The 25,060-nt window shown below is 44.9% G+C and overlaps 1 protein-coding gene across 1 annotated transcript; it reads left to right on the plus strand.

The window, feature by feature from the left end:
• Positions 1–407: 407 nt before the first annotated feature.
• LOC138667864 (oocyte zinc finger protein XlCOF8.4-like) lies at positions 408–9,763 on the plus strand. The gene is made up of 6 exons (XM_069755946.1): positions 408–425; positions 483–662; positions 745–868; positions 952–1,049; positions 1,248–1,338; positions 9,425–9,763. Exons 1-6 carry the CDS (start codon positions 408–410, stop codon positions 9,427–9,429), a joined length of 516 nt encoding a protein of 171 aa, XP_069612047.1. The 3' UTR covers positions 9,430–9,763.
• The last annotated feature ends 15,297 nt before the right edge of the window (positions 9,764–25,060 follow it).

Consider the following 25,060-nt stretch of genomic DNA (forward strand, 5'->3'; position numbering starts at 1 on the left):
GAGGAACGTATTCAGCTGCCGACTCCGAGGAAGAAACTGCTTGTTGTCTGTGGCCTAAATATATAGGTTTTATTAGTAGATATAAAGAAGGAAACTAAATACTGTAAAATAATAAATCTCCTCATGTGTTTCCCTTATTATCTCCAGTAATTGTATTATTACACAGATTTTTATGATGTTACATCGGCTCATCTTCTCATTCAGGTCTCTACAATATCGGATCCTCTCAGTGAAGATCTTCTGCATAAGAGAATTTTCTGATTAACCCATCAAAGATGGATAGGGACAGAGACAAGATGGTGGAGAGGATATTACACCTCACCCTAGAGATCCTCTTCCGGATTACTGGAGAGGTGAGAGATTCTGGTGACGTCACATTACATCATTCTTATCTATGGGAATAACAGATGGACAGAACTGGAGAGGTGAGGACTCTGGAAATGTCTGTAGTGAGATTTATTAATGTGTCTCTCCATAACCAGGATTACACAGTAGTGAAGAAGACCTCTAGTGAGCGCTGTCAGGACCCTGTGTCTGAGGGACGGGGAAGACCCCTCAGCCCAATCACGGGGCCTCCACCTCACCCACCGATACATGAGGACATCAATGACCAGAAGATCCTAGAACTCACCTACAAGATGATTGAGCTGCTGACTGGAGAGGTGACACTGCTGGGAATGCTGGGACATTATACAGTAACACTATGAAGGGATCGTGGGATGACGGTATCATTGTATGTGTCAGGTTCCTGTAAGGTGTCAGGATGTCGCAGTTTATTTCTCCATGGAGGAGTGGGAGTATTTAGAAGGACACAAAGATCTGTACAAGGACGTCATGATGGAGGTTCCCCAGCCCCTCACATCACCAGGTAATAGACAGGACTAAATACACAAAGCCTATAATTATCTGTATGTAAAGAATGAATTCAGTCCCTGTATGTGTTTCCTCCAGATCTATCCAGTAGGAGGACAACACCAGAGAGGTGTCCCAATCCTCTTCTTCCACAGGACTGTAAACAAGAAGATCCCAATGTTCCTCAGGATCATCAGGTAGATGGAGAGAAGGTGTCATGAAATCTCCCCTAAGATGTGTAGACATCTGTGAAGGTCTTGTGCTCAGTCTTGTTTTATCCTCCAGTATTATATGTTTTATACTCGTATAATGAGAACGGTGGAGATGGCAGGATTAGAGCTGATCATAGATGTGACTTCTCCTTCTGTCTGTGACTTTTACAATATTTGTTTCAGGGTGAAGATCTGACCCATATTAATACTACAGAGACATATGTGAGGGGTGATGAGCGGTGTAAAGAGGAGATTCCCACATATGGCTACCTAGGTGAGTAGTGACCACTAAATGCAGAGAAGTCACAGATTCTTCTCAGTCACCGGCTTTGGCTGCTTTATCGGTGATGTAGTCCGGCCATATTACCATGATCACCATTTTGTCTCTAGACCACAACATTCTCCTTTACCCAAATTACTTTGGGCATTGAAAGCTTTTTTCTCTAGATCTTACAACCTGGAGGATCCAAACTACAAAGCCAAATGACAGTGTACGTAGAATGTGCTGACAAGTTACAAAATCACTTGAAAAGTATTATGATGGGTCTGTAAGAGAAAGCGGAGGGTAATGATGCTGTTGGCTTCTTAGATCCCTGATATCTTATTGGATAAATCTACCTTCTCCCCCTCCTGTGCTGCTGAATGTGCTCATATGGTCCCTACAAGACCAGGTCCAGTCTTTCTGGCCAAACTTCACTTTTATGATCGACAACATGAAATGTGCAGTGAGGCCAAGTGTGAATTTCTGTACAATAATAACAGTTTCCCTTAATCCTGAATTTTCAATTTGTATTAAAACTAATTTCAGGGAGGATTGTGATAAACTACATAAACACATTACACCTGTGCCATGATATATCTCTAAGCTGTGCGTGGTTCATGGCTGTAATATACATTTATTCCCGCCTGCAGGAGATGTGTTGGCTCGAGCCCTGGTTTCATGGATTCACTCCACGTCATAAATTACATTGTTTTTGATCATAAAGAATTCCGATTACTGCACAATCTCTCCTGAAATGGGGGCGCTAATACTTTCTCTACTCTTCTGCTCAGGACTCATAGTAGCTCCAATGGTCCACTCTGGTTTACTGTCGGAGTTCTCCCCTCGTACATAGGTTGTTGGGAATGTAACTTTTTTATTCTATGCCTTTTTTTACCTACTCATTCTGTATGATAGTTTGATTGTGGTGGGATTGTCCTGCCTCACTTATGTGAGTCTATAACTCCCTGATAGTCTTAAAAAAAGCTCTCCATCGCCTCTTCCAAATACCTAAGATCTAAATTTAAAGTGAACCTGTCAGCAGGATTGTGCACTGTAACCTACAGACAGTGTCAGGTCAGCGCCGTTATACTCATTACATTGATACCTGGTGATGAAATCCGTCTTGTGGTTGTTGTTGTTTAATCTTTATGTGTAGTTTTCAGTTAACCCTTTCATGCCCTGGCCTGTTTTTGCCTTCATGACCTGGCCAACTTTTACAATTCTGACTACTGTCACTTTATGAGGTTTACTCTGTAACGCTTGCATGGATCCCAGTGATTCTTACATTGTTTTCTCATGACATATTGTGATTCATGATAGTGGTAAAATGTCTTTGATATGACTTGCGTTTATTTGTGAAAAAAAGGAAATTTGGCAAAAAAATTTAAAAATTTCGCAATTTTCAAAGAGTTCTATCACACAAAATAGTTAATAAATAACATTTCCCACACTACGTTACATCAGCACAATTTTGGAACAAATTTTGTTTTTGTTAGAACGTTATCAGGGTTAAAAGTTGACCACTGATTTTTCATTTTTTCAACAAATTTTACAAAACCATTTTTTTAGGACCACCGCACATTTGAAGTCACTTTGAGGGATTCACATGACAGAAAATACCCAAAAGTGACGCCATTATAAAAACTGCACCGCTCAAGGTGCTCAAAACCACATTCAAGAAGTTTATTAACCCTTCAGGTGCTTCACAGAAATGAATGGAATGTGGAAGGAAAAAATAAGCATTTACATTTCTTTCACAAAAATTTTCCTTTAGACCTAATTTTTTTTACTTTTGCAAGTGTAACAGGAGAAAGTGGACTATACATTTTGTGTTGCAATACCCCATATTTGGGGGAATACTAGTGTTTAGGTACATAGCAGGGAGCCGAAGGAAAGGAGCGCCATTTGACTTTTAGAATGTACAATATGATGGAATAATTAGCGGTTGCCATGTCGTGTTTGGAGAGCCCCTGATGTGCCTAAACAGTGAAAACCCCCCACAAGTGACATCATTTTGGAACTTATCTAGAGTATATTGAGCACATTGGGACCACAGGTACTTCACACAAGTTTATAGCGTAGAGCCGTGGAAATAATAAAAAATCACATTTTTCCCGAATAAATCTATTTTAGCTCCATATTTTGCATTTTCATAAGGGTAAAAGGTGAAATTGCTCCATATAATTTGTTGTGCAATTTCTCCTGAGCACGCCGATACCACATATGTGGGGGTAAACCACTGTTTCAGCGCACGGCAGGGCTCAGAAGGCAAGGAGCGCCATTTGACTTTTGGAATGCAAATTGGCTGGAATCAATAGAGGACGCCGTGTTGTGTTTGAAGGCGTATGCCTTCCTGCCAATGCCGATGCTGGCGAGAACACTATAGAAGATTTGAATAAATCAAGTCACTACGATATTAGTCGCTCCCATGTGGTCAGGGAGAAGCTCGTACGGTGCCTTGCTGGACATGGCTCAGGAGGGTCCTTTGCTCCTGCCTCAGAAGATCGACCTCCTTCACCAGGGTCCCCTTCTATATCCGTAACTAGGCAAATTGAACCTTGTGGCCTGGCTACTGAAGCCGAAATCGTAACCCCTTTATCCCCAAGGGTGGTTTGCATGTTAATGACCGGGCCAATTTTTACAATTCTGACCACTGTCCATTTATGAGGTTATAACTCTGGAACGCTTCAACGGATCCCAGTGATTCTGACACTGTTTTCTCGTGACATATTGTACTTCATGATAGTGGTAAAAACAGAAATTTGGAGAAAATTTTGAAAATGTCGCAATTTTCCAACTTTGAATTTTTATGCCCTTAAATCGCAGAGATATGTCACACAAAATACTTAATAAGTAACATTTCCCACATGGCTACTTTACATCAGCACAATTTTGGAACCAAAATTTTTTTTGTTAGGGAGTTATTAGGGTTAAAAGGTGACCAGCAATTTCTCATTTTTACAACACCATTTTTTTTCAGGGACCACATCTCATTTGAAGTCATTTTGAGGGGTCTATATGATAGAAAATACCCAAGTGTGACACCATTCTAAAAACTGCACCCCTCAAGGTTCTTAAAACCACATTCAAGAAGTTTATTAACCCTTCAGGTGTTTCACAGGAATTTTTGGAATGTTTAACAAAAAATGAACATTTACCGTATATACTCGAGTATAAGCCGACCCGAGTATAAGCCGACCCCTCCTAATTTTGCCACAAAAACTGGGAAAACTTAATGACTCGAGTATAAGCCTAGGGTGGAAAATGCAGCAGCTACTAGTAAATTTCAAAAGTAAAAATAGATACCAATAAAAGTAAAATTAATTGAGACATCAGTAGGTTAAGTGTTTTTGAATATCCATTTTGAATCAGGAGCCCCATATAATGTTCCATTAAGTTTGATGGGCCCCATTAGATGCTCCATATTAAAATATGCCCCCTATAATCCTGCATAAAGGGTAATAAGGGCCCCATAAGATGCTCCATAGAGATATTTGCCCTATATAGTGCTGCACAAACGTTATGGCCCCATAAGATGCTCCATACAGATAATTGCCCCATATAATGCTGCTCATGGCCCCATAAGATCATCCATACAGTCACTTGCCCCATATAATGCTGCACAAGCGTTATGGCCCCATAAGATCATCAATACAGTCACTTGCCCCATATAAGGCTGCACAAGCGTTATGGCCCCATAAGATGCTCCATACAGTCACTTGCCCCATATAATGCTGCACAAGCGTTATGGCCCCATAAGATGCTCCATACAGTCACTTGCCCCATATATTGCTGCACAAACGTTATGGCCCCATAAGATGCTCCGTACAGTCACTTGCCCCATATAATGCTGCACAAGCGTTATGGCCCCATAAGATGCTCCATTTAGTCACTTGCCCCTTATAGTGCTGCACAAGCGTTATGGCCCCATAAGATGCTCTATACAGACACTTGCCCCATATAGTGCTGCACAAACGTTATGGCCCCATAAGATGCTCCGTACAGTCACCTGCCCCATATAGTGCTGCACAAGGGTTATGGCCCCATAAGATGCTCCGTACAGTCACTTGCCCCATATAATGCTGCACATGCGTTATGGCCCACATAGGATGCTCCATACAGTCACTTGCCCCATATAATGCTGCACAAGCGTTATGGCCCCATAAGATGCTCCATACAGTCACTTGCCCCATATAATGCTGCACAAGCGTTATGGCCCCATAAGATGCTCCATACAGTCACTTGCCCCATATAGTGCTGCACAAACGTTATGGCCCCATAAGATGCTCTGCACAGCTACTTGCCCCATATAGTGCTGCACAAGCGTTATGGCTCCATAAGATGCTCTGTACAGTCACTTACCCCATATAGTGCTGCACAAGCGTTATGGCCCCATAAGATGCTCCGTGCAGACAGTTGCCCCATATAGTGCTGCACAAACGTTATGGCCCCATAAGATGCTCCATATAGTCACTTGCCCCTTATAGTGCTGCACAAGCGTTATGGCCCCATAAGATGCTCCATACAGACAGTTGCCCCATATAGTGCTGCACAAACGTTATGGCCCCATAAGATGCTCCGTACAGTCACTTGCCCCATATAATGCTGCACAAGCGTTATGGCCCCATAAAATGCTCCATACAGACACTTGCCCCATATAATGCTGCACAAGCGTTATGGCCCACATAAGATGCTCCATACAGTCACTTGCCCCATATAATGCTGCACAAGCATTATGGCCCCATAAGATGCTCCATACAGTCACTTGCCCCATATAATGCTGCACAAGCGTTATGGCCCCATAAGATGCTCCATACAGTCACTTGCCCCATATAGTGCTGTGTTATGATTAGGTAATTCAGTACCACAATGGACATAGTAGTCAGAGCACATACAGTGATCTGACAATAACCCAAAAACATAGAACGAGCTCTGAGACGTGGGAACTCTGCTGACCGCAATCCCTAATCCACTCCAACAACACTAGAGGCAGCCGTGGATTGCGCCTAACACTCCCTATGCAACTCGGCACAGCCTGAGAAACTAGCTAGCCTGAAGATAGAAAATAAGCCTACCTTGCCTCAGAGAAATACCCCAAAGGAAAAGGCAGCCCCCCACATATAATGACTGTGAGTTAAGATGAAAAGTCAAACGTAGAGATGAAATAGATTTAGCAAAGTGAGGCCCGACTTTCTGAACAGAGCGAGGATAGGAAAGGTAACTTTGCGGTCAACACAAAACCCTACAAACAACCACGCAAAGGGGGCAAAAAGACCCTCCGTACCGACTAACGGCACGGAGGTACACCCTCTGCGTCCCAGAGCTTCCAGCAAGCAAGAAAAAAACAAATAAGCAAGCTGGACAGAAAAAACAACAAACAAAAATAACTCAAGCGAAACTTAACTATGCAGAGCAGCAGGCCACAGGAACGATCCAAGAGGCAGCAAGTCCAATACTAGAACATTGACTGGAAGCCAGGATCAGAGCACCAGTTGAAGTTAAATAGAGCAGCACCTAACGACTTCACCACATCACCTGAGGAAGGAAACTCAGAAGCCGCAGTACCACTCTCCTCCACCAACGGAATCTCACAGACAGAATCAGCCGAAGTACCACTTGTGACCACAGGAGGGAGCTCTGCCACAGAATTCACAACAGTGCTGCACAAACGTTATGGCCCCATAAGATGCTCCTTACAGTCACTTGCCCCATATAGTGCTGCACAAACGTTATGACCCCATAAGATGCTCCGTACAGTCACTTGCCCCATATAATGCTGCACAAGCGTTATGGCCCCATAACATGCTCCGTACAGTCACTTGCCCCATATAGTGCTGCACAAGCGTTATGGCCCCATAAGATGCTCCGTACAGTCACTTGCCCCATATAATGCTGCACAAGCGTTATGGCCCCATAAGATCATCCATACAGTCACTTGCCCCTTATAATGCTGCACAAGTGTTATGGCCCCATAAGATGCTCTGCACAGTCACTTGCCCCATATAATGCTGCACAAGCGTTATGGCCCTATAAGATGCTCCATATAGACACTTGCCCCATATAGTGCTGCACAAACGTTATGGCCCCATAAGATGCTCCGTACAGTCACTTGCCCCATATAATGCTGCACAAGCGTTATGGCCCCATAAGATCATACATACAGTCACTTGCCCCATATAATGCTGCACAAGCGTTATGGCCCCATAAGATCATCCATACAGTCACTTGCTCCATATAATGCTGCACAAGCGTTATGGCCCCATAAGATGCTCCATATAGACACTTGCCCCATATAGTGCTGCACAAGCGTTATGGCCCCATAAGATGCTCCGTACAGTCACTTGCCCCATATAGTGCTGCACAAGCGTTATGGCCCCATAAGATGCTCCATACAGTCACTTGCCCCATATGCTTTTGCTGCGATAAAAAAAATCACATACTCACCTCTCTTCGCTCAGGACCCCTGGCACTTTAAATATTCACCGCTCCTCGTTGCGGTGCGGCTCCGTCTTCAGCACTGACGTTCAGCAGAGGGCGCTCACTGACCACGTCACCGCGCCCTCTGACCTGAGCATCACAGCCAGAGGACGCTGAAGACAGAGCCGCACTGGAATGAGTATACTCACCTACTGCTGGCGCTGTCCCTGCACGTTCCTGCTTCTTCCAGTGTTGCATCTTCTTCCTGTATTGAGCGGTCACCATTACCGTTCATTACAGTAGTGAATATGCTGCTCCACCCCTATGGGAGATGGAGCCGCATATTCATTACTGTAATGAGCGGTACCATGTAATGGCTCAGTACAGGAAGAATCTGCAGCGCTGGAAGAAGCAGGGACGTGCAGGGACCGCGCCAGCAGTAGGTGAGTATAATTACACAGCCCCCGCTCCCTCTCCCCTGCCGACCCCTGGGTATGAATCGAGTATAAGCCGAGAGGGGGACTTTCAGCCCCAAAAAATGGGCTGAAAATCTCGGCTTATACTCGAGTATATACGGTAACTTTTTTCACAAAAATTTTTACTTCAGCTCCAATTTGTTTTACTTTACCAAGGGTAACAGGAGAAATTGGACCAAAAACGAGTCTCAGTGGGCCCCCCTTTAACACATACCACGATTCATGATCGCATATGACACAGCCATGTAGTATATAACACAGCCCACGTAGTATATAGCACAGCCACGTAGCATATAACACAGCCATGTAGTACATAACAGCCTACGTAGCATATAACACAGCCACGTAGTATATAGCACAGCCCACGTAGCTTATAACAGCCCATATAGTATACAGCACAGCCACGTAGTAAATAACACGGCCCACGTAGTTTATAGAACAGCCATTTAGTATATAGCACAGCCCACGTAGTATATAACAGCCCACGTAGTATATAACACGGCCCACGTAGTATATAGCACAGCCATGTAGTATATAGAACAGCCATGTAGTATATAAAACAGCCATGTAGTATATAGCACAGAAATGTAGTATACAGCACAGCCCCCCTGTGGGCCCCATAGTCCATAGAATGGCCCCATAGTCCAGGACCAGTACTCACTGTTATAGTTACAAAAAAAAACACTCCTCACCTCTCAACGTTCCCGCGCCGCGCTGCTCCCTCCCGGCTCCGGTCTCTGCGGCTGCCGCTGCCCTGCCTGACACACAACGAGTGCGCGATGACGTCATCACGCACCCGCAGTGTCAGAGGCAGAGTGGGGAATGATGGGAGAGGGAGCATCAGGTGACGCTCTCTCCTCCATCATTTGCTTTGAACTTTACCGGCAGACGCCGGTAAAGTTCAAAGCGGCGGCGGGGAGTTGGTGCTTGTGACAGGCGGGCCCCCTGCCTCACAGGGGCCCCATAGCAGCTGCGTGATGTGCCACTAGCTGAGGACCCCTGGGGGAGTGGGGCCCTAGGCACTGGCAGCTGCCTGCCCCTAACGCCGGCCCTGAATGGGCCCCCCTGTCTCGCCAGGGCCCCGACACTTGCCCAGGTACGCCGGGTGCTGACGCCGGCCCTGATTATAATGTAGAGCCATAAAAATAAAAAAATCATATTTTTTCACAAAAATATTTTCACCCCCAATTTTTTATTTTCTCAAGGGTAACAGAAGAAATTGGACCCCAAAAGTCGTTGTAAAATTTGTCCTGAGTATGCTGATACCCCATATGTGGGGGTAAACCACTGTTTGGGCTCATGGCAGAGCTCGGAATGGAAGGAGCGCCGTTTGACTTTTCAATGTAAAATTGACTGAAATTGAGGTGGGACGCCATGTCGCGTTTGGAGAGCCCCTGATGTGCCTAAACATTGAAACCCCCCACAAGTGACACCATTTTGGAAAGAAGACCCCCTAAGGAACTTATCTAGATGTGTTATGAAAACTTTGAACCTCCAAGTGTTTCACCGTGAAAATAAAAAACATTTTTTTTCCACAAAAATTATTTTTTAGCCCCCAGTTTTGTACTTTCCCAAGGGTAACACGAGAAATTGGACCCCAAAAGTTGTTGTCCAATTTGTCCTGAGTACGCTGATACCCCATATGTGGGGGGAAACCACAGTTTGGGCGCATGGCAGAACTCGGAAGGGAAGGAGCGCCGTTTGGAATGCAGACTTAGATGGATTTGTCTGCAGGCGTCACGTTGCATTTGCAGAGCCCCTGATATACCTAAACAGTAGAAACCCCCCACAAGTGACCCCATATTGGAAACTAGACGCCCCATGGAACTTATCTAGATGTGATGTGAGAACTTTGATCCCTCAAGTGTTTCACTACAGTTTATAACACAGAGCCATGAAAATAAAAAATCTTTTTTTTTCCACAAAAATTATTTTTTAGCCCCTGGTTTTGTATTTTCCCTAGGGTAGCAGGAGAAATTGGACCCCAAAAGTTGTTGTCCAATTTGCCCTGAGTACGCTGATACCCCATATGTTGGGGTAAACCCCTGTTTGGGCGCACAGGAGAGCTCGGAAGGGAAGGAGCACTGTTTTACTTTTTCAACGCAGAATTAGCTGGAATTGAGATCGGACGCCATGTTGCGTTTGGAGAGCCCCTGATGTGCCTAAACAATGGAAACCCCCAAATTCTAACTGAAACCCTAACCACACCCCTAACCTGAACATGCCCCTAACCCTAACTTTAGCCCCAACCCTAACCCTTACTTTAGCCCCAACCATAACCCTAATGGGAAAATGTAAATAAATACATTTTTTTAAATTTTATTATTTTTCCCTAACTAAGGGGGTGATGAAGGGGGGTTTGAATTACTTTTATAGCGGGTTTTTAGCGAATTTTTATGATTGGCAGCCGTCACACACTAAAAGACGCTTTTTATTGCAAAAAATAGTTGTTGCGTCTCCACATTTTTAGACCTATAAATTTTCCATATTTTGGTCCACATAGTCATGTGAGATCTTGTTTTTTGTGGGAGGGGTTGACGTTTTTATTGGTACCATTTTCGGGCACGTGACTTTTTTTAATCGCTTTTTATTCCGATTTTTGTGTGAGGTAGAATTAACAAAAACCAGCTATTAATGAATTCCTTTTGGGGGGGGCGCTTATACCGTTCCACGTTTGGTAAAATTGATAAAGCAGTTTTATTCTTCAGGTCAGAACGATTACAGCGATACCTCATTTATATCATTTTTTTTATGTTTTGGCGCTTTTACACAATAAAAAACTATTTTATATAAAAAAATAATTATTTTTGCATCGCTTTATTCTGAGGACTATAACTTTTTTATTTTTTTGTAGATGATGCTGTATGGCAGCTCGTTTTTGCGGGACAAGATGACGTTTTTAGCGGTACTATGGTTTTTATATCCGTCTTTTTGATCGCGTGTTATTCCACTTTTTGTTTGGAGCTATGATAATAAAGTGTCGTTTTTTTGCCTTTTTTTTTTTTACGGTGTTCACTGAAGGGGTAAACTAGTGGGACAATTTTATAGGTCAGGTCTCTATGGACGCGTCGATACTAAATATGTGTACTTTTATTGTTTTTTTTTTTATTTAGAAATGTATTTATTGGAACAATATTTTTTTTTCTTTATTGAGGAATTATTTTTTTTTTACACATGTAAATATTATTTTTTTTTTCACTTTTTTACATTGTCCCGGGGGAGACTTCACATTGTAGTGACAGATTGCTGATCTGACACTTTGCAGTGCACTGTGTCAGATCAGCGATCACACAGGCACTTCAGGGAGGCTTCCCGGCGCCTACTCTGAGCACGCTTGGAAGCTACCTCCCTGCAGGGAGGAGGAGGTAGGAGACCCTTGGAGCAACGCGATCACATCGCGTTGCTCCGAGGGTCTCAGGGAAGCACGCAGGGAGCTCCCTCCCTGCACGATGCTTCCCTATGCTGCCGGAACGCTGCGATCATGTTTAATCGCAGTGTTCCAGGGGTTAATGTGCCGGGAGCGGTCCATGACCGCTCCTCGTACATAGTGCCGGATGTCAGCTGTGATAGTCAGCTGACACCCGGCCGCGATCGGCCGCGCTTTCCCCCGTGAGCACGGCCGATCGCCTATGATGTACTATTCCGTCCATGGGAAGTAGGGCTCACCTCACATTAATGGAATAGTACATCTAATGGCAGAAAGGGGTGAAAGGCTAAAGGACTCTCAGATAAAGTAATCCAAACTCTCCAGAAAAGTAGAAAGCCAGTAACTAATGCCATCTATGGCAAGGTCTGGAAACTATTCTCATCCTCGTGTTTCCCAAACACTCCTGATCCCTTCCATCACAATATAGCGCAGATTTCAGACTTTCTGCAAAAGGGGCTGGAGCTAGGATTTACACCCAGTACACTGAAAGTGCAGGTATCAGCTCTTAGCTTTTTCTTTGATCAAGACCTAGCTGGCCACCACTGAGTTACAAGCTTCATGACCTCTGCAACTAGAATTTGTCCTAGGCTCTGTAGTCAGATCCCCCTTGGGATTTGAATATAGTCCTGAATAGTCTAACCCGAGATCCATTTGAACCTCTTTCATCCATGACCTTTAAGAACCTGACCCTCAAAGCCATCTTCTTAGTTGCGCTTACTACCACTAGGCGCTTAGAAGAGTTACAAGCCCTGTCTATGCAGGAACCTTATCTAACTATCACTACAGACAGTATTATCCTTAGGTTAGATTCCTCCTTTATGCCTAAGGTAGTCTCAGGCTTTCACAGAGGTCAGGATATTGTGCTACCCTCATTCTGCCCAAATCCTTCCAACACAAAGGAAGAAATCTTTCACACCCTTGATGTCCGCAGGGTGGTCCTATATTACCTCCAACAGTTCAGTTTGCGGGACGGAACAAGGGTAAGAAGGCTGCAAAGAATACGATTGCTAACTGGATCAAGCAAGCTATCTGTCTGGTGTATTGATCACACAATCTTTCTCCTCCTGCTTCACTACAGGCTCATTCTACACGTGCAGTATCTACATCTTGGGCAGAGAGAGGGAAAGCATCTTCTGAGCAGCTATGCAGAGCCGCTACCTGGTCCTCTGTCCATTAAATTTCAATAGGGATTTAACATTTGGCAGATGAGTTCTGCAGGCTGTGATCCCTCCCTAAAGAAATTAGTTGTTGGTATGCTCTCGTGGAAGGTGACTGGAGAAATTAGAATTAGTCTTACTGGTAATTCGGTTTCTAGGAACCTTCCATGACAGCAGTAATTTCCCTCTCTATCTAATGTACCTATTGGATGATTCCTGCCCATTGGTGGTAAATATCATGCTAAGGTATCCAGTAAAAACACTAAAGGTTGTAGGAAGGGAAGGGGTATTTAATCTCTTCTCTTTCCTGTCCCCCATTAGGGCGGGGTCACATCCTCCAATGATGCTGTCATGGAAGGTTCCTAGAAACAGAATTACCGGTAAAACTAATTCTATTTTCAGAGGTGCACAAAAACTGGCTGACTGCACTCTTATGTATGACTAAAAAGACTGACACCACCGGATCACAGGTCTTATGGCGTCCACAGTGTCTCCATCTGCCTCATTATAGGCAATCTTCAACCAGAGGTTCCGTCTGAATCACCTATTTCAGAGATTTACATGGAAACCCCCGGTGTAAGCGCTCAGTGCAGAGCACAGGATAAATGGGCACCGAGCCTTACTACGATCTTTGGGAGGCAGAATGAAAAAATCAGCAGCATGTGAAGAATTGGTTTTATTTATTTTTTTATGCCGTTCTTCCTGCGGTATAAGTGATTAGCTGACTTTCTTCTTCGTGTCGGTGCGATTACAGCGATACCAGATGTATATCGTGTTTTTATGTTTGGCAGCTTTCACACACTAAAAGACACTTTTTATTGCAAAAACAAGTTTTTGCATCACCATATTTTGGCCGACAGTCATGTGAGGGCTTGTTTTTTTGCAGGTCGAGCTGACATTTTTATTGGTACCATTTTTGTGCACTTGACAGTTTTGATCGCTTTCTATTCTGATTTTTGGGAGACAGAATAATCAAACACCAGGAATTCAGGAATTTTAAATTTAAATTTTTTTTTATTCCGTGTATAGTAAAATTAATAAGGCAACTTTATTCTTCCGGTCAGTATGATTATAGCGATACCACATTTATATATTTTTTTTAACGTTTTGCCACTTTTTCACAATAAAAACTATTTTATATAAAAAAATAATTGTTTTTGCATTGCTTTATTCTGAAAGCTATAACTTTTTTTTATTTTTCCGCTTTTGGAGCTGTATGGCGGCTTGTTTTTTGCGGGACAAGATGAAGTTTTCAGCGGTACCATTTTTATTTTGATAGATCAAAAAGTCATATCTCGCGTAACTCTATTTTTTGCTTGGTGGCATGATGAAAAAGCAAAGGTTTTTGCTTTGGTTTTTTTACGCACTGAAGGAGTTAACAAGTGCGTTTTATTGGTTGGCTCGTTCGGACGCAGTGATACCAAATATGTGAACATTGTGCGTGCGTGTGTGTGTGCATGTGTATGTATGTATGTGTATGTATATATATGTATATATATATATTGTAGCGTGGCTAAAGGGTTTGTAGTCGATGGGAGGTATGTGCCACATAAGTGCCTGGTTGCTGTAATGTAGCCCGGAGTATTCCTTTCTTGCACATAATCTTGTATATGTGTTTCAGGACCTGTGGTAATGTCAGACCACATGGCTAATCATGTGATGGGTTACTGGGTGGGGTTAGCTCTTTATAAGACTGGCTAATCCTTTACACAGCAGAGATGTGTGGAGGTGAAACCCTCCTGAGGGTGTTACGGCTTCAGGACTGAGCCGGATGAACTGGACACTTGTTTTTCTTTACCTGAACCAAAGGCTATTTGTTTTCTGTTGTTTGCAACATGGTTTATGAAGCAATAAACCCAGTGAACTTTAAAGGAACACGTCTCCTGAGTGTCAGCCGTCGCAGCTGAGTGAGTGAAATCCTTACAATTGGTGGAGAATGCGGGCAACGTTCCCAGCGGAGACGTGAGTTTATTTTGAATGTCCTGGGTCAAGGCTGTTGCAAGCCAGCAAGCATTGCCGGAGAAAATGGAGGACCTGCTGAAACAATTGGTCCAGATGCAGTCACAGCAGGAGAAAAGGCAGCAAGAGACCAACAGGCTGTTGATGCAGCAGATACAACAGAGCCAGCAGGAGCAACGGCAGCAGATGCAACAAAGCCAGCAGGAGCAACGGCAGCAGTTACAACAGAGCCAGCAGCAGATGCAGCAGAGCCAGCAGGAGCAACGGCAACAGATGCAGCAGAGCCAGCAGGAGCATCAGCAGCAGATGCAGCTTCTGGCAACCGCCATCCAGGGCAAGGCGAGCGCCCCAACCCCAGGTTTGGCTGATGACACCCACGTCCGGAAAACGGTAAGACGCGCGTTGCAGAAAATGACTCCCGGGGATGATGTTGAGGCCTTCCTGACGGTGTTTGAGAGGGTCGCTGAGAGGGAAAAACTTCCGCCAGAGCAGTGGGCAGAGGTACTTGCGCCATACCTGACGGGAGAACCCCAGAAGGCGTACTATGATTTGACCTTGCAGGATGCCAAAGAGTATCACAAATTGAAAGCCGAGATTCTCGCACGTTTGGGGGTGACACTGACTGTCAGGGCACAGCGAGTTCACTCCTGGGGCTATCACCGGGACAAACCACCTCGTTCCCAAATGTTTGATCTGTTGCACCTGGTCCAGAAATGGCTGCAGCCAGAATCCTCTGCGCCTGCACAGATGGTAGAACGGGTGATGATGGATCGGTTTGTCCATTCCCTCCCGAGGCCTATACAGTCTTGGGTTGCCCAGGGTGATCCCCAGAATGCCGACGAGCTGATCGGACTGGTTGAGAGGTACCAAGGGTTGGAAGGCTCCTTCGGGAGGCAGCCCATGCCGTACTGGGGATCCCAGAAGGCAGCTGAGTCCCAAAAAGGGGTGGTGCGTCCAAGGTCACAAAGGGCGGGGGAGGTGGTGCCCAAGGTCCCCACGGGTGATATTATTTGTTGGAGGTGCCACAAGCCAGGACATATAGCTGCCCGTTGTTCCCAAACCACTGAGCAGATGGACTGCAGCATGGGACGCCGTTGTTCATACTATGCGTGTCCAGCTTGCAGTGTGAACTCTCCGCCCAACGAGGGACCTCAAGCATGTCCCGTGAAGGTGAACGGTCAAGCAGTAACGGCACTGTTAGACTCGGGGAGCCTAGTGACCCTGGTGAGGGCCACTTTTCCTCTCCACCTGCTCCCGGGAAAGAAGGTCGGAGTGCGGTGCATACATGGTGATGCAAAGGACTACCCTGTGGCCAGTGTGAACATTGAAACGACATGTGGCACGGAGTCCCACATAGTCGGCGTCGTTCGGGACTTGTTGCACCCTATAATTATTAGCCGGGATTTCTGTTTGTTTTGGGATTTGTGGGGGAAAGGTTCTGAGCTCCCTAGCAAGAGTAGGGAACCAGTGAACCCGGGAAGGGTGGTGCCACACCCCGACAGATTTCCTTTTTGTGTCCTGGCTGGAGATGAGGAGGAAGTGTCCCCTGCATCTGACATTCTGGAGTTAGAGGTATCCGGTGAAAATTTTGGGACTGCCCAACATAGGGACCCCACTCTGAGGGAAGCCTTTAATAATGTCACAGTTATTGACGGGGTGGTACAGGAGCCGGGGGCAGACACAAGATTTCCCCATTTTCTAATGAGCAGGGAGTTGTTGTACCGGGTCACGAAAATAAGGGAGGAGTTGGTAGAGCAGTTGGTAGTGCCGGGTCCATATAGACAGAAGGTGTTGGACATGGCCCATTCACACATCTTGGGTGGACACCTAGGGGTGGAAAAAACGCAGGAACGGGTTGTGCAGAGGTTCTATTGGCCTGGGTGCCACCGGGAAATAGTGAACTATTGCAGGTCCTGCCCTACATGTCAGCTAACTGCTCCCACTCCTCATTTCCGGAACCCCCTTGTGCCACTGCCCATTATTGAGGTGCCATTCGAGAGAATTGCCATGGACTTGGTCGGTCCCTTAGTTAAATCAGCCCGGGGCCATCAGTATATATTAGTCATCCTGGACTACGCCACACGCTATCCTGAGGCAATTCCCTTGAGAAATTCTTCTTCAAAGAGTATAGCTCGCGAGTTGGTCCATGTCTTTTCCCGGACAGGTCTGCCGAAGGAGATCCTGACTGACCAGGGGACACCTTTCATGAGCAAGGTGATGAGGGAACTATGCAAAGCCCTGAAAATCTCCCAGTTGAGGACCTCGGTGTACCATCCCCAGTCAGATGGCCTTGTTGAGAGATTTAACAAGACACTGAAGAGCATGCTGAGAAAAGCTATAGAGAAAGACGGTAGAGACTGGGATTGTCTCTTACCCTATTTGATGTTTTCCATTCGTGAAGTTCCACAGGCCTCCACAGGTTTCTCACCGTTTGAGCTTCTGTATGGCCGACATCCACGAGGACTCCTGGATATAGCCAAGGAAACCTGGGAAGCCGAAGTCACGCCCCACAGAAGCGTCATTGAGCATGTGGCCCTGATGCAGCAGAGGATTGCAAAGGTGATGCCTATCGTGAAAGAACACCTTCTCCAAGCACAAGAAGCTCAGGCCAGGGTCTACAACCGGTCTGCAAGAGTGAGGCAATTCAATCCGGGACACCGAGTTCTTGTGTTAGTTCCGACAGTGGAAAGCAAGTTCTTGGCCAAATGGCAAGGGCCATATGAGGTTGTCGAGAAACTTGATGAAGTAAACTATAAAATTCACCAACCAGGAAGACGGAAACCATTCCAAGTATACCATGTCAACCTTATCAAGCCGTGGCAAGATAGAGAGCCGACAGTAACTCCATCGTTGTTAAGCAACCCAGAAGATGAGGTTGGAGCGGTTACTATAGCGGAGACGCTATCGGAGTCCCAGAAACAGCAATGCCGGGAGTTACTCCAGAAAAACAGGGACCTGTTTTCCGAGTTGCCTGGGTACACGAAGGTCATAGAGCATGAGGTCCTGACAGAGCCCCATGTGCGCGTGAACGTGAAGCCCTATAGAATTCCTGAGGCCCGTCGAGAAATAGTCTCCAAGGAAGTGGAGCGTATGTTGAAGCTTGGAGTCATTGAGGAATCCAAGAGCGGTTGGTCGAGCCCAATTGTCCTGGTCCCAAAACCTGATGGGGAGTGGAGATTTTGCAACGACTATAGGAAGTTGAAAGAGGTCTCCAAGTTCGACGCATATCCCATGCCCCGAGTTGATGAGCTCATCGAAAGGCTTGGGCCCGCCAGGTACATAACCACCTTGGATTTGACGAAGGGGTATTGGCAGATCCCCATGGCACAGGAAGCCAAGGAGAAGACGGCGTTTTCTACACCAGATGGATGCTTCCAGTATGTCCGGATGCCATTTGGCCTACAGGGAGCTCCGGCCACCTTCCAAAGGGCTATGGATAGAGTCCTTGCACCCCACAAGGCATACGCTGCTGCGTACCTAGATGATATCGTCATCTTTAGCCCGGACTGGGAGAGTCATCTGGAGAAAGTCCAAGCGGTGTTTGATGCTATAAGAGAGGCCGGATTTACAATAAACCCGAAGAAGTGTGCATTGGGTAAAGAAGAAGCTAAGTACCTTGGATACATAGTGGGTCATGGAGAAATAAAACCCCAAATCAGTAAAGTGGAGGCAATTCAAACATGGCCAAAACCAGTTTCCAAGAAGCAAGTTAAAGCCTTTTTGGGAATCGTGGGATATTACAGGAGGTTCATCCCAAACTTCGCCACAATGGCGGCGCCTCTGACTGACCTGCTAAAAGGGACAAAATCAGTAATGGTTAAGTGGTCCGAAGAAACAGATTCAGCCTTCCAAGAAATGAAAGAGGCTTTATGTAAGCAACCCGTTCTGATGGCTCCAAACTTCAAGAAAGAGTTTATTCTTCAGACAGATGCCTCAGATGTTGGGGTGGGAGCAGTCCTTTCCCAAGAACTACATGGGGAGGAGCATCCTGTTCTCTATCTGAGTAGGAAGCTGTCCTCATCTGAAAAGAACTACTCACGTCGTTGAGAAGGAGTGCTTGGCCATAAAATGGGCAGTGGACACATTGCGGTACTATCTGCTGGGACGTAAATTTAGACTGGTATCTGACCATTCCCCGCTTAGGTGGATGAGAGAAACGAAAGGAAGAAATGCTAGAGTCACCCGTTGGTTCTTAGCCCTGCAGGACTTCAGTTTCCATGTGGAACATAGGGCCGGAAAGCTGCACGGTAATGCGGATGCCCTATCGAGAATCCCTTGTTTAGTGGGGGAAAGTGCCAAGCCCCACGGCTTTAGGCAGAGGGGGGAGGTATGTAGCATGGCTAAAGGGTTTGTAGTCGATGGGAGGTATGTGCCACATAAGTGCCTGGTTGCTGCAATGTAGCCCGGAGTATTCCTTTCTTGCACATAATCTTGTATATGTGTTTCAGGACCTGTGGTAATGTCAGACCACATGGCTAATCATGTGATGGGTTACTGGGTGGGGTTAGCTCTTTATAAGACTGGCTAATCCTTTACACAGCAGAGATGTGTGGAGGTGAAACCCTCCTGAGGGTGTTACGGCTTCAGGACTGAGCCGGATGAACTGGACACTTGTTTTTCTTTACCTGAACCAAAGGCTATTTGTTTTCTGTTGTTTGCAACATGGTTTATGAAGCAATAAACCCAGTGAACTTTAAAGGAACACGTCTCCTGAGTGTCAGCCGTCGCAGCTGAGTGAGTGAAATCCTTACAATATATATATATATTATACAGCACAGACCAAAAGTTTGGACACACCTTATCATTCAAAGATTTTTCTATATTTTCATGACAATGAAAATTGTAAATTCACACTGAAGGCATCAAAACTATGAATTTTGGAATTATTTACTTAACAGAAAAGCGTGAAACAACTGAAGATGTGTCTTATATTCTAGGTTCTTCAAAGTAGCCACCTTTTGCTTTGATGACTGCTTTGCACACTCTTGGCATTCTCTTGATGAGCTTCAAGAGGTAGTCAGCGGATATGGTTTTCATTTCACAGGTGTGCCCTGTCAGGTTTAATAAGTGGGATTTCTTGCCTTATAAATGGTTTTGGGACCATCAGTTGTGTTGTGCAGAAGTCTGGTGGATACACTGATGATAGTCCTACTGAATAGACTGTTAGAATTTGTATTATGGTAAGAAAAAAGCAACTAAGTAAAGAAAAAAGAGTGGCCATCATTACTTTAAGAAATGAAGGTCAGTCTGTCCGAAAAAATTGGGAAAACTTTGAAAGTGTCCCCAAGTGCAGTGGCAAAAACCATCGAGCGCTACAAAGAAACTAGCTCACATGAGGAACGCCCCAGGAAAGGAAGACCAAGAGTCACCTCTGCTTCTGAGGATAAGTTTATCCGAGTCACCAGCCTCAGAAATCACAGGTTAACAGCAGCTTAGATTTGACACCAGGTCAATGCCACACAGAGTTCTATCAGCAGACACATCTCTACAACAACTGTTAAGAGGAGACTTTGTGCAGCAGGCCTTCATGGTAAAATAGCTGCTAGGAAACCACTGCTAAGGACAGGCAACAAGCAGAAGAGACTTGTTTGGGCTAAAGAACACATGGAATGGACATTAGACCAGATAAAATCTGTGCTTTGGTCTGATGAGTCCAAATTTGAGATCTTTGATTCCAACCACCGATGCAGAAAAGGTGAACGGATGGACTCTACATGCCTGGTTCCCACCGTGAAGCATGGAGGAGTTGTGATGGTGTGGGGGTGCTTTGCTGGTGACACTGTTGGGGATTTATTTAAAATTGAAGGCATACTGAACCAGCATGGCTACCACAGCATCTTGCAGTGGCATGCTATTCCATCCAGTTTGCGTTTAGTTGGACCATCATTTATTTTTCAACAGGACAATGAACCCAAACACACCTCCAGGCTGTGTAAGGGCTATTTAACCAAGAAGGAGAGTGATGGGGTGCTACACCAGATGACCTGCCCTCCACAGTCACCAGACATGAACCCAATCGAGATGGTTTGGGGTGAGCTGGACCGCAGAGTGAAGGCAATAGGGCCAACAAGTGCTAAGCATCTCTGGGAACTCCTTCAAGATTGTTGGAAAACCATTCCCGATCATCAAGAGAATGCCAAGAGTGTGTAAAGCAGTCATCAAAGCAAAAGGTGGCTACTTTGAAGAATATAAGACATAATTCCAGTTGTTTCACACTTCTTTGTTAAGTATATAATTCCACATGTGTTACCTTATAGTTTTGATGCCTTCAGTGTGAATATACAATTTTCTTAGTCAAAAATCTTTGAATGAGAAGGTATGTCCAAACTTTTGGTCTGTACTGTGTGTGTGTGTGTGTGTATATATATATATATATATATATATATATATATATTTATTTATATATATCTATATATATAATTGCCTAAGGGTTTTTCCGTCTGTCTGTCTGTCCTGGAAATCCCGGCTCTCTGATTGGTCGAGGCCACCAGGCCTCGACCAATCAGAGACCGGCACAGCATCGACGTAGAAATCCCGCGTCTCTGATTGGTCAAGGCCGGGAGGCCTCGACCAATCAGCAACGGGCACAGCGACGATGATGTCATAATGGTTGCCATGGCGACGATGATGTCATAAAGGTCGCCTCGACCAATCAGCGACGGGCACAGTCTGCCGCGAATTCTGGAATCATCATTGTCCATAAATTACAGGGACATGCATATTCTAGAATACCCGATGCGTTAGGCTCCAGGATGATCAAAGACAGTTTCACGTTACCTGTGAGTACTGTGACAGTTAAGGTACCGTCACACTGAACGATATCGCTAGCGATCCGTGACGTTGCAGCATCCTTGCTAGCGATATCGTTCAGTTTGACAGGCAGCAGCGATCAGGATCCTGCTGTGCCATCGTTGGTCGGAGCAGAAAGTCCAGAACTTTATTTTGCCGCTGAACTTCCCGCAGACATCGCTGAATCGGCGTCTGTGACGCCGATTCAGCGATGTCTTCACTGGTAACCAGGGTAAACATCGGGTTACTAAGCGCAGGGCCGCGCTTAGTAACCCGATATTTACCCTGGTTACCAGCGTAAACGTAAAAAAAAAACAAACACTACATACTGTACTTACCTTCCGGTGTCTGTCCCCCGGCGCTGTGCTTCTCTGCACTGACTGTGAGCACCAGCCGAAAAGCACAGCGGTGACGTTACCGCTGTAATCTGCTTTCCTGGCTGGCCGGTACTCACAGTGCAGAGAAGCACAGCGCCGGAGGACAGACAGCGGAAGGTAAGTATGTAGTGTTTGTTTTTTTTTACGTTTACGCTGGTAACCAGGGTAAACATCGGGTTACTAAGCGCAGCCCTGCGCTTAGTAACCCGATGTTTACCCTGGTTACCAGTGAAGACATCGCTGAATCGGCGTCACACATGCCGATTCAGCGATGTCTGCGGGAAGTTCAGCGACAAAATAAAGTTCTGGACTTTCTGCTCCGACCAACGATGGCACAGCAGGATCCTGATCGCTGCTGCCTGTCAAACTGAACGATATCGCTAGCAAGGATGCTGCAACGTCACGGATCGCTAGCGATATCGTTCAGTGTGACGGTACCTTAACTATCACAGTACTCACAGGTAACGTGAAACTGTCTTTGATCATCCTGGAGCTGATCATTGGCTGAGCCTTTGCCATTCTGGCTATTCTTCCATCTATTCGAATGGTCATCTTCCGTTTTCTTCCATGTCTCTCTGGTTTGTCTTTCCATTTTAAAGCATTGGGGATCATTTTAGCTGAACAGCCGATCATTGCCTGCACTTCTTTATACGTTTTACCCTCTCCAATCAACTATTTAATCAAATTACACTGTTCTTCTGAACAATGTCTCAAATGACCCATATTTCTCAGGCTTTTGAGGAGAAATGCATGTACAACATGTCCTGGCTTCACTCTTAAATAAGGGCCACCTGATTCACACCTGTTTCTTCACAGAATAACTGACCTCACTAATTGAACTCCACACTGCTATTATATTGAACACACCTTCTTTAAATTAATTATTCTAATACACAGACTCAAAAACATGCAGATCATGAATTCTGAGTCTGTTGGTTTTCTTAGAATCTACTGCACCATCGGGTAAATTGTTTGACATGTGTTAATGTAATTTATACCAAAAACAGTCATTTTTTGGTATAAATTACATTAACACATTACATTTTTTGGACTGCTATTATTTTGAACACCACTGTTTTCACTACTTTTTTTTTGGGGGGGGGGGGGGCTAAAATACAATGGAAATGTGCCATCTTTAACTTTAGGCCTTTTAGAGATCATTTCATCTCCAATTTAATCGTTCACAATGACAGTAATATGTGTATATATATATATCTACTATATAAAGCTGAATGTGTGTGTGTGTGTGTGTATGTATGTATGTCCGGGATTGGCATCTGCACCGTCGCAGCTACAGCCACAAAATTTTGCACAGTCACACGTCTGGACCCCGAGAGCGTCATAGGCTATATTGTGAGGCGAAATTTTAACCCCGCGCGTTCCAATTCACCAAACAATTTTGCCCCTATCTACATAATGGGGAAAAAAGTGAAAGGAAAAGTGTTGGAAGCGTCGCAGCTACAGCAACAAAATTTTGCACAGTCACACGTCTGGACCCTGCGAGCGTCATAGGCTACGTTGTGAGGTGAAATTTTAACCCCGTGCTTTCCAATTCACCAAACAATTTTGCCCCTATCTACATAATGGGGAAAAAAGTGAAAGGAAAAGTGTTGGAGGCGTCGCAGCTACAGAAACAAAATTTTGCACAGTCACACGTCTGGACCCTGAGAGCGTCATAGGCTACGTTGTGAGGTGAAATTTTAACCCCGCGCTTTCCAATTCACCAAACAATTTTGCCCCTATCTACATAATGGGGAAAAGTGAAAGGAAAAGTGTTGGAGGCAAATTGACAGCTGCCAGATGTGAACAAGGGGGACTTAAAGAATGAGAGCGATGGCGCCAAAGAGTATATACCGATCAGTTGCTAAGGTGGGGCCCCGACATGAGATACTCACCACACATGGGGATATGAACACACACAGAAAATGCGCCACACACTACCACGTGCTTGAACACATATTACCCTCAGCACACATTTCACCACACATACACCAACCTCGCCACATAAAAGTCGAAACACAAAAGTCGCCGCTCAAAACTCACCACGCGCAAAACTCGCCACATGCAAAAACTAGGCTCACGCAAAACTCACCACAAGTGCAAAACTCACCTCATGGAAAACTCGCCACACGCAAAACTTGCACACGCGGAAAAATTGCCACATGCACAAAATTTGCAACACATGCAAAAGTTGCCTCACACAAAACTTGCACATACTCAAAAGGCACCAGACATAAAACTCACCAACGCGCAAAACTCGCCATGCGCAAAACTTGCTGCACACAACTTGCTACACTAACCTGTCACATGCAACTCGACACACAAAAAGTTGCTACACGCATGTTGCCACACAAAACTCATCTCACAAAAGTCGCTATATGCATGTCGCCACACACAACTCAACACACACAACTTGGCAAACGAAACTCGCCCTAAAACACACACAAGTCTGGTATTAGCCTTCAAAAATAAAAATCTGATTAATAAGCAGACAAACTACAAGAGCAACAAATGTACCATATAGGAAATACAGCAGCTGTCAGTCACATGACCTGTCTATTATGTGTATGTGGGAGCTAATATATACTGCCAGGGGGAGGGCTTCCTGTTGGCTGGGGATTTATCAGGCTGCCAATTTATCTTACAAATACTGAGGTAAAAATACTGAGCAAATAACGTGTTAACGAGGTCTAATACAGGAGATCACACAGGTATATACTATATACAGGGGAGATGACACACAGATATATACTATATACAGGAGAGATGACACACACGTATATACTATATACAGGAGGAGATGACATACAGGTATATACTATATACAGGAGAAGATGATACACAGGTATATACTATATACAGGAGCAGATTATCTACAGGTATATACTATATACAGGAGGAGATGACATACAGGTATATGCTATATATAGAAGATGACATACAGGTATATACTCTATACAGGAGGAGATGACACACAGATATATACTATATACAGGGGAGATGACACACAGGTATATACTATATACAGGAGGAGATGACATACAGGTATATACTGTATATAGAAGGAGATGACATACAGGTATATACTATATATAGGAGGAGATGACATACAGGTATATACTATATATAGGA

This window comes from Ranitomeya imitator, chromosome 2 (genome assembly GCF_032444005.1).
Source record: "Ranitomeya imitator isolate aRanImi1 chromosome 2, aRanImi1.pri, whole genome shotgun sequence".
NCBI lineage: Eukaryota > Metazoa > Chordata > Amphibia > Anura > Dendrobatidae > Ranitomeya > Ranitomeya imitator.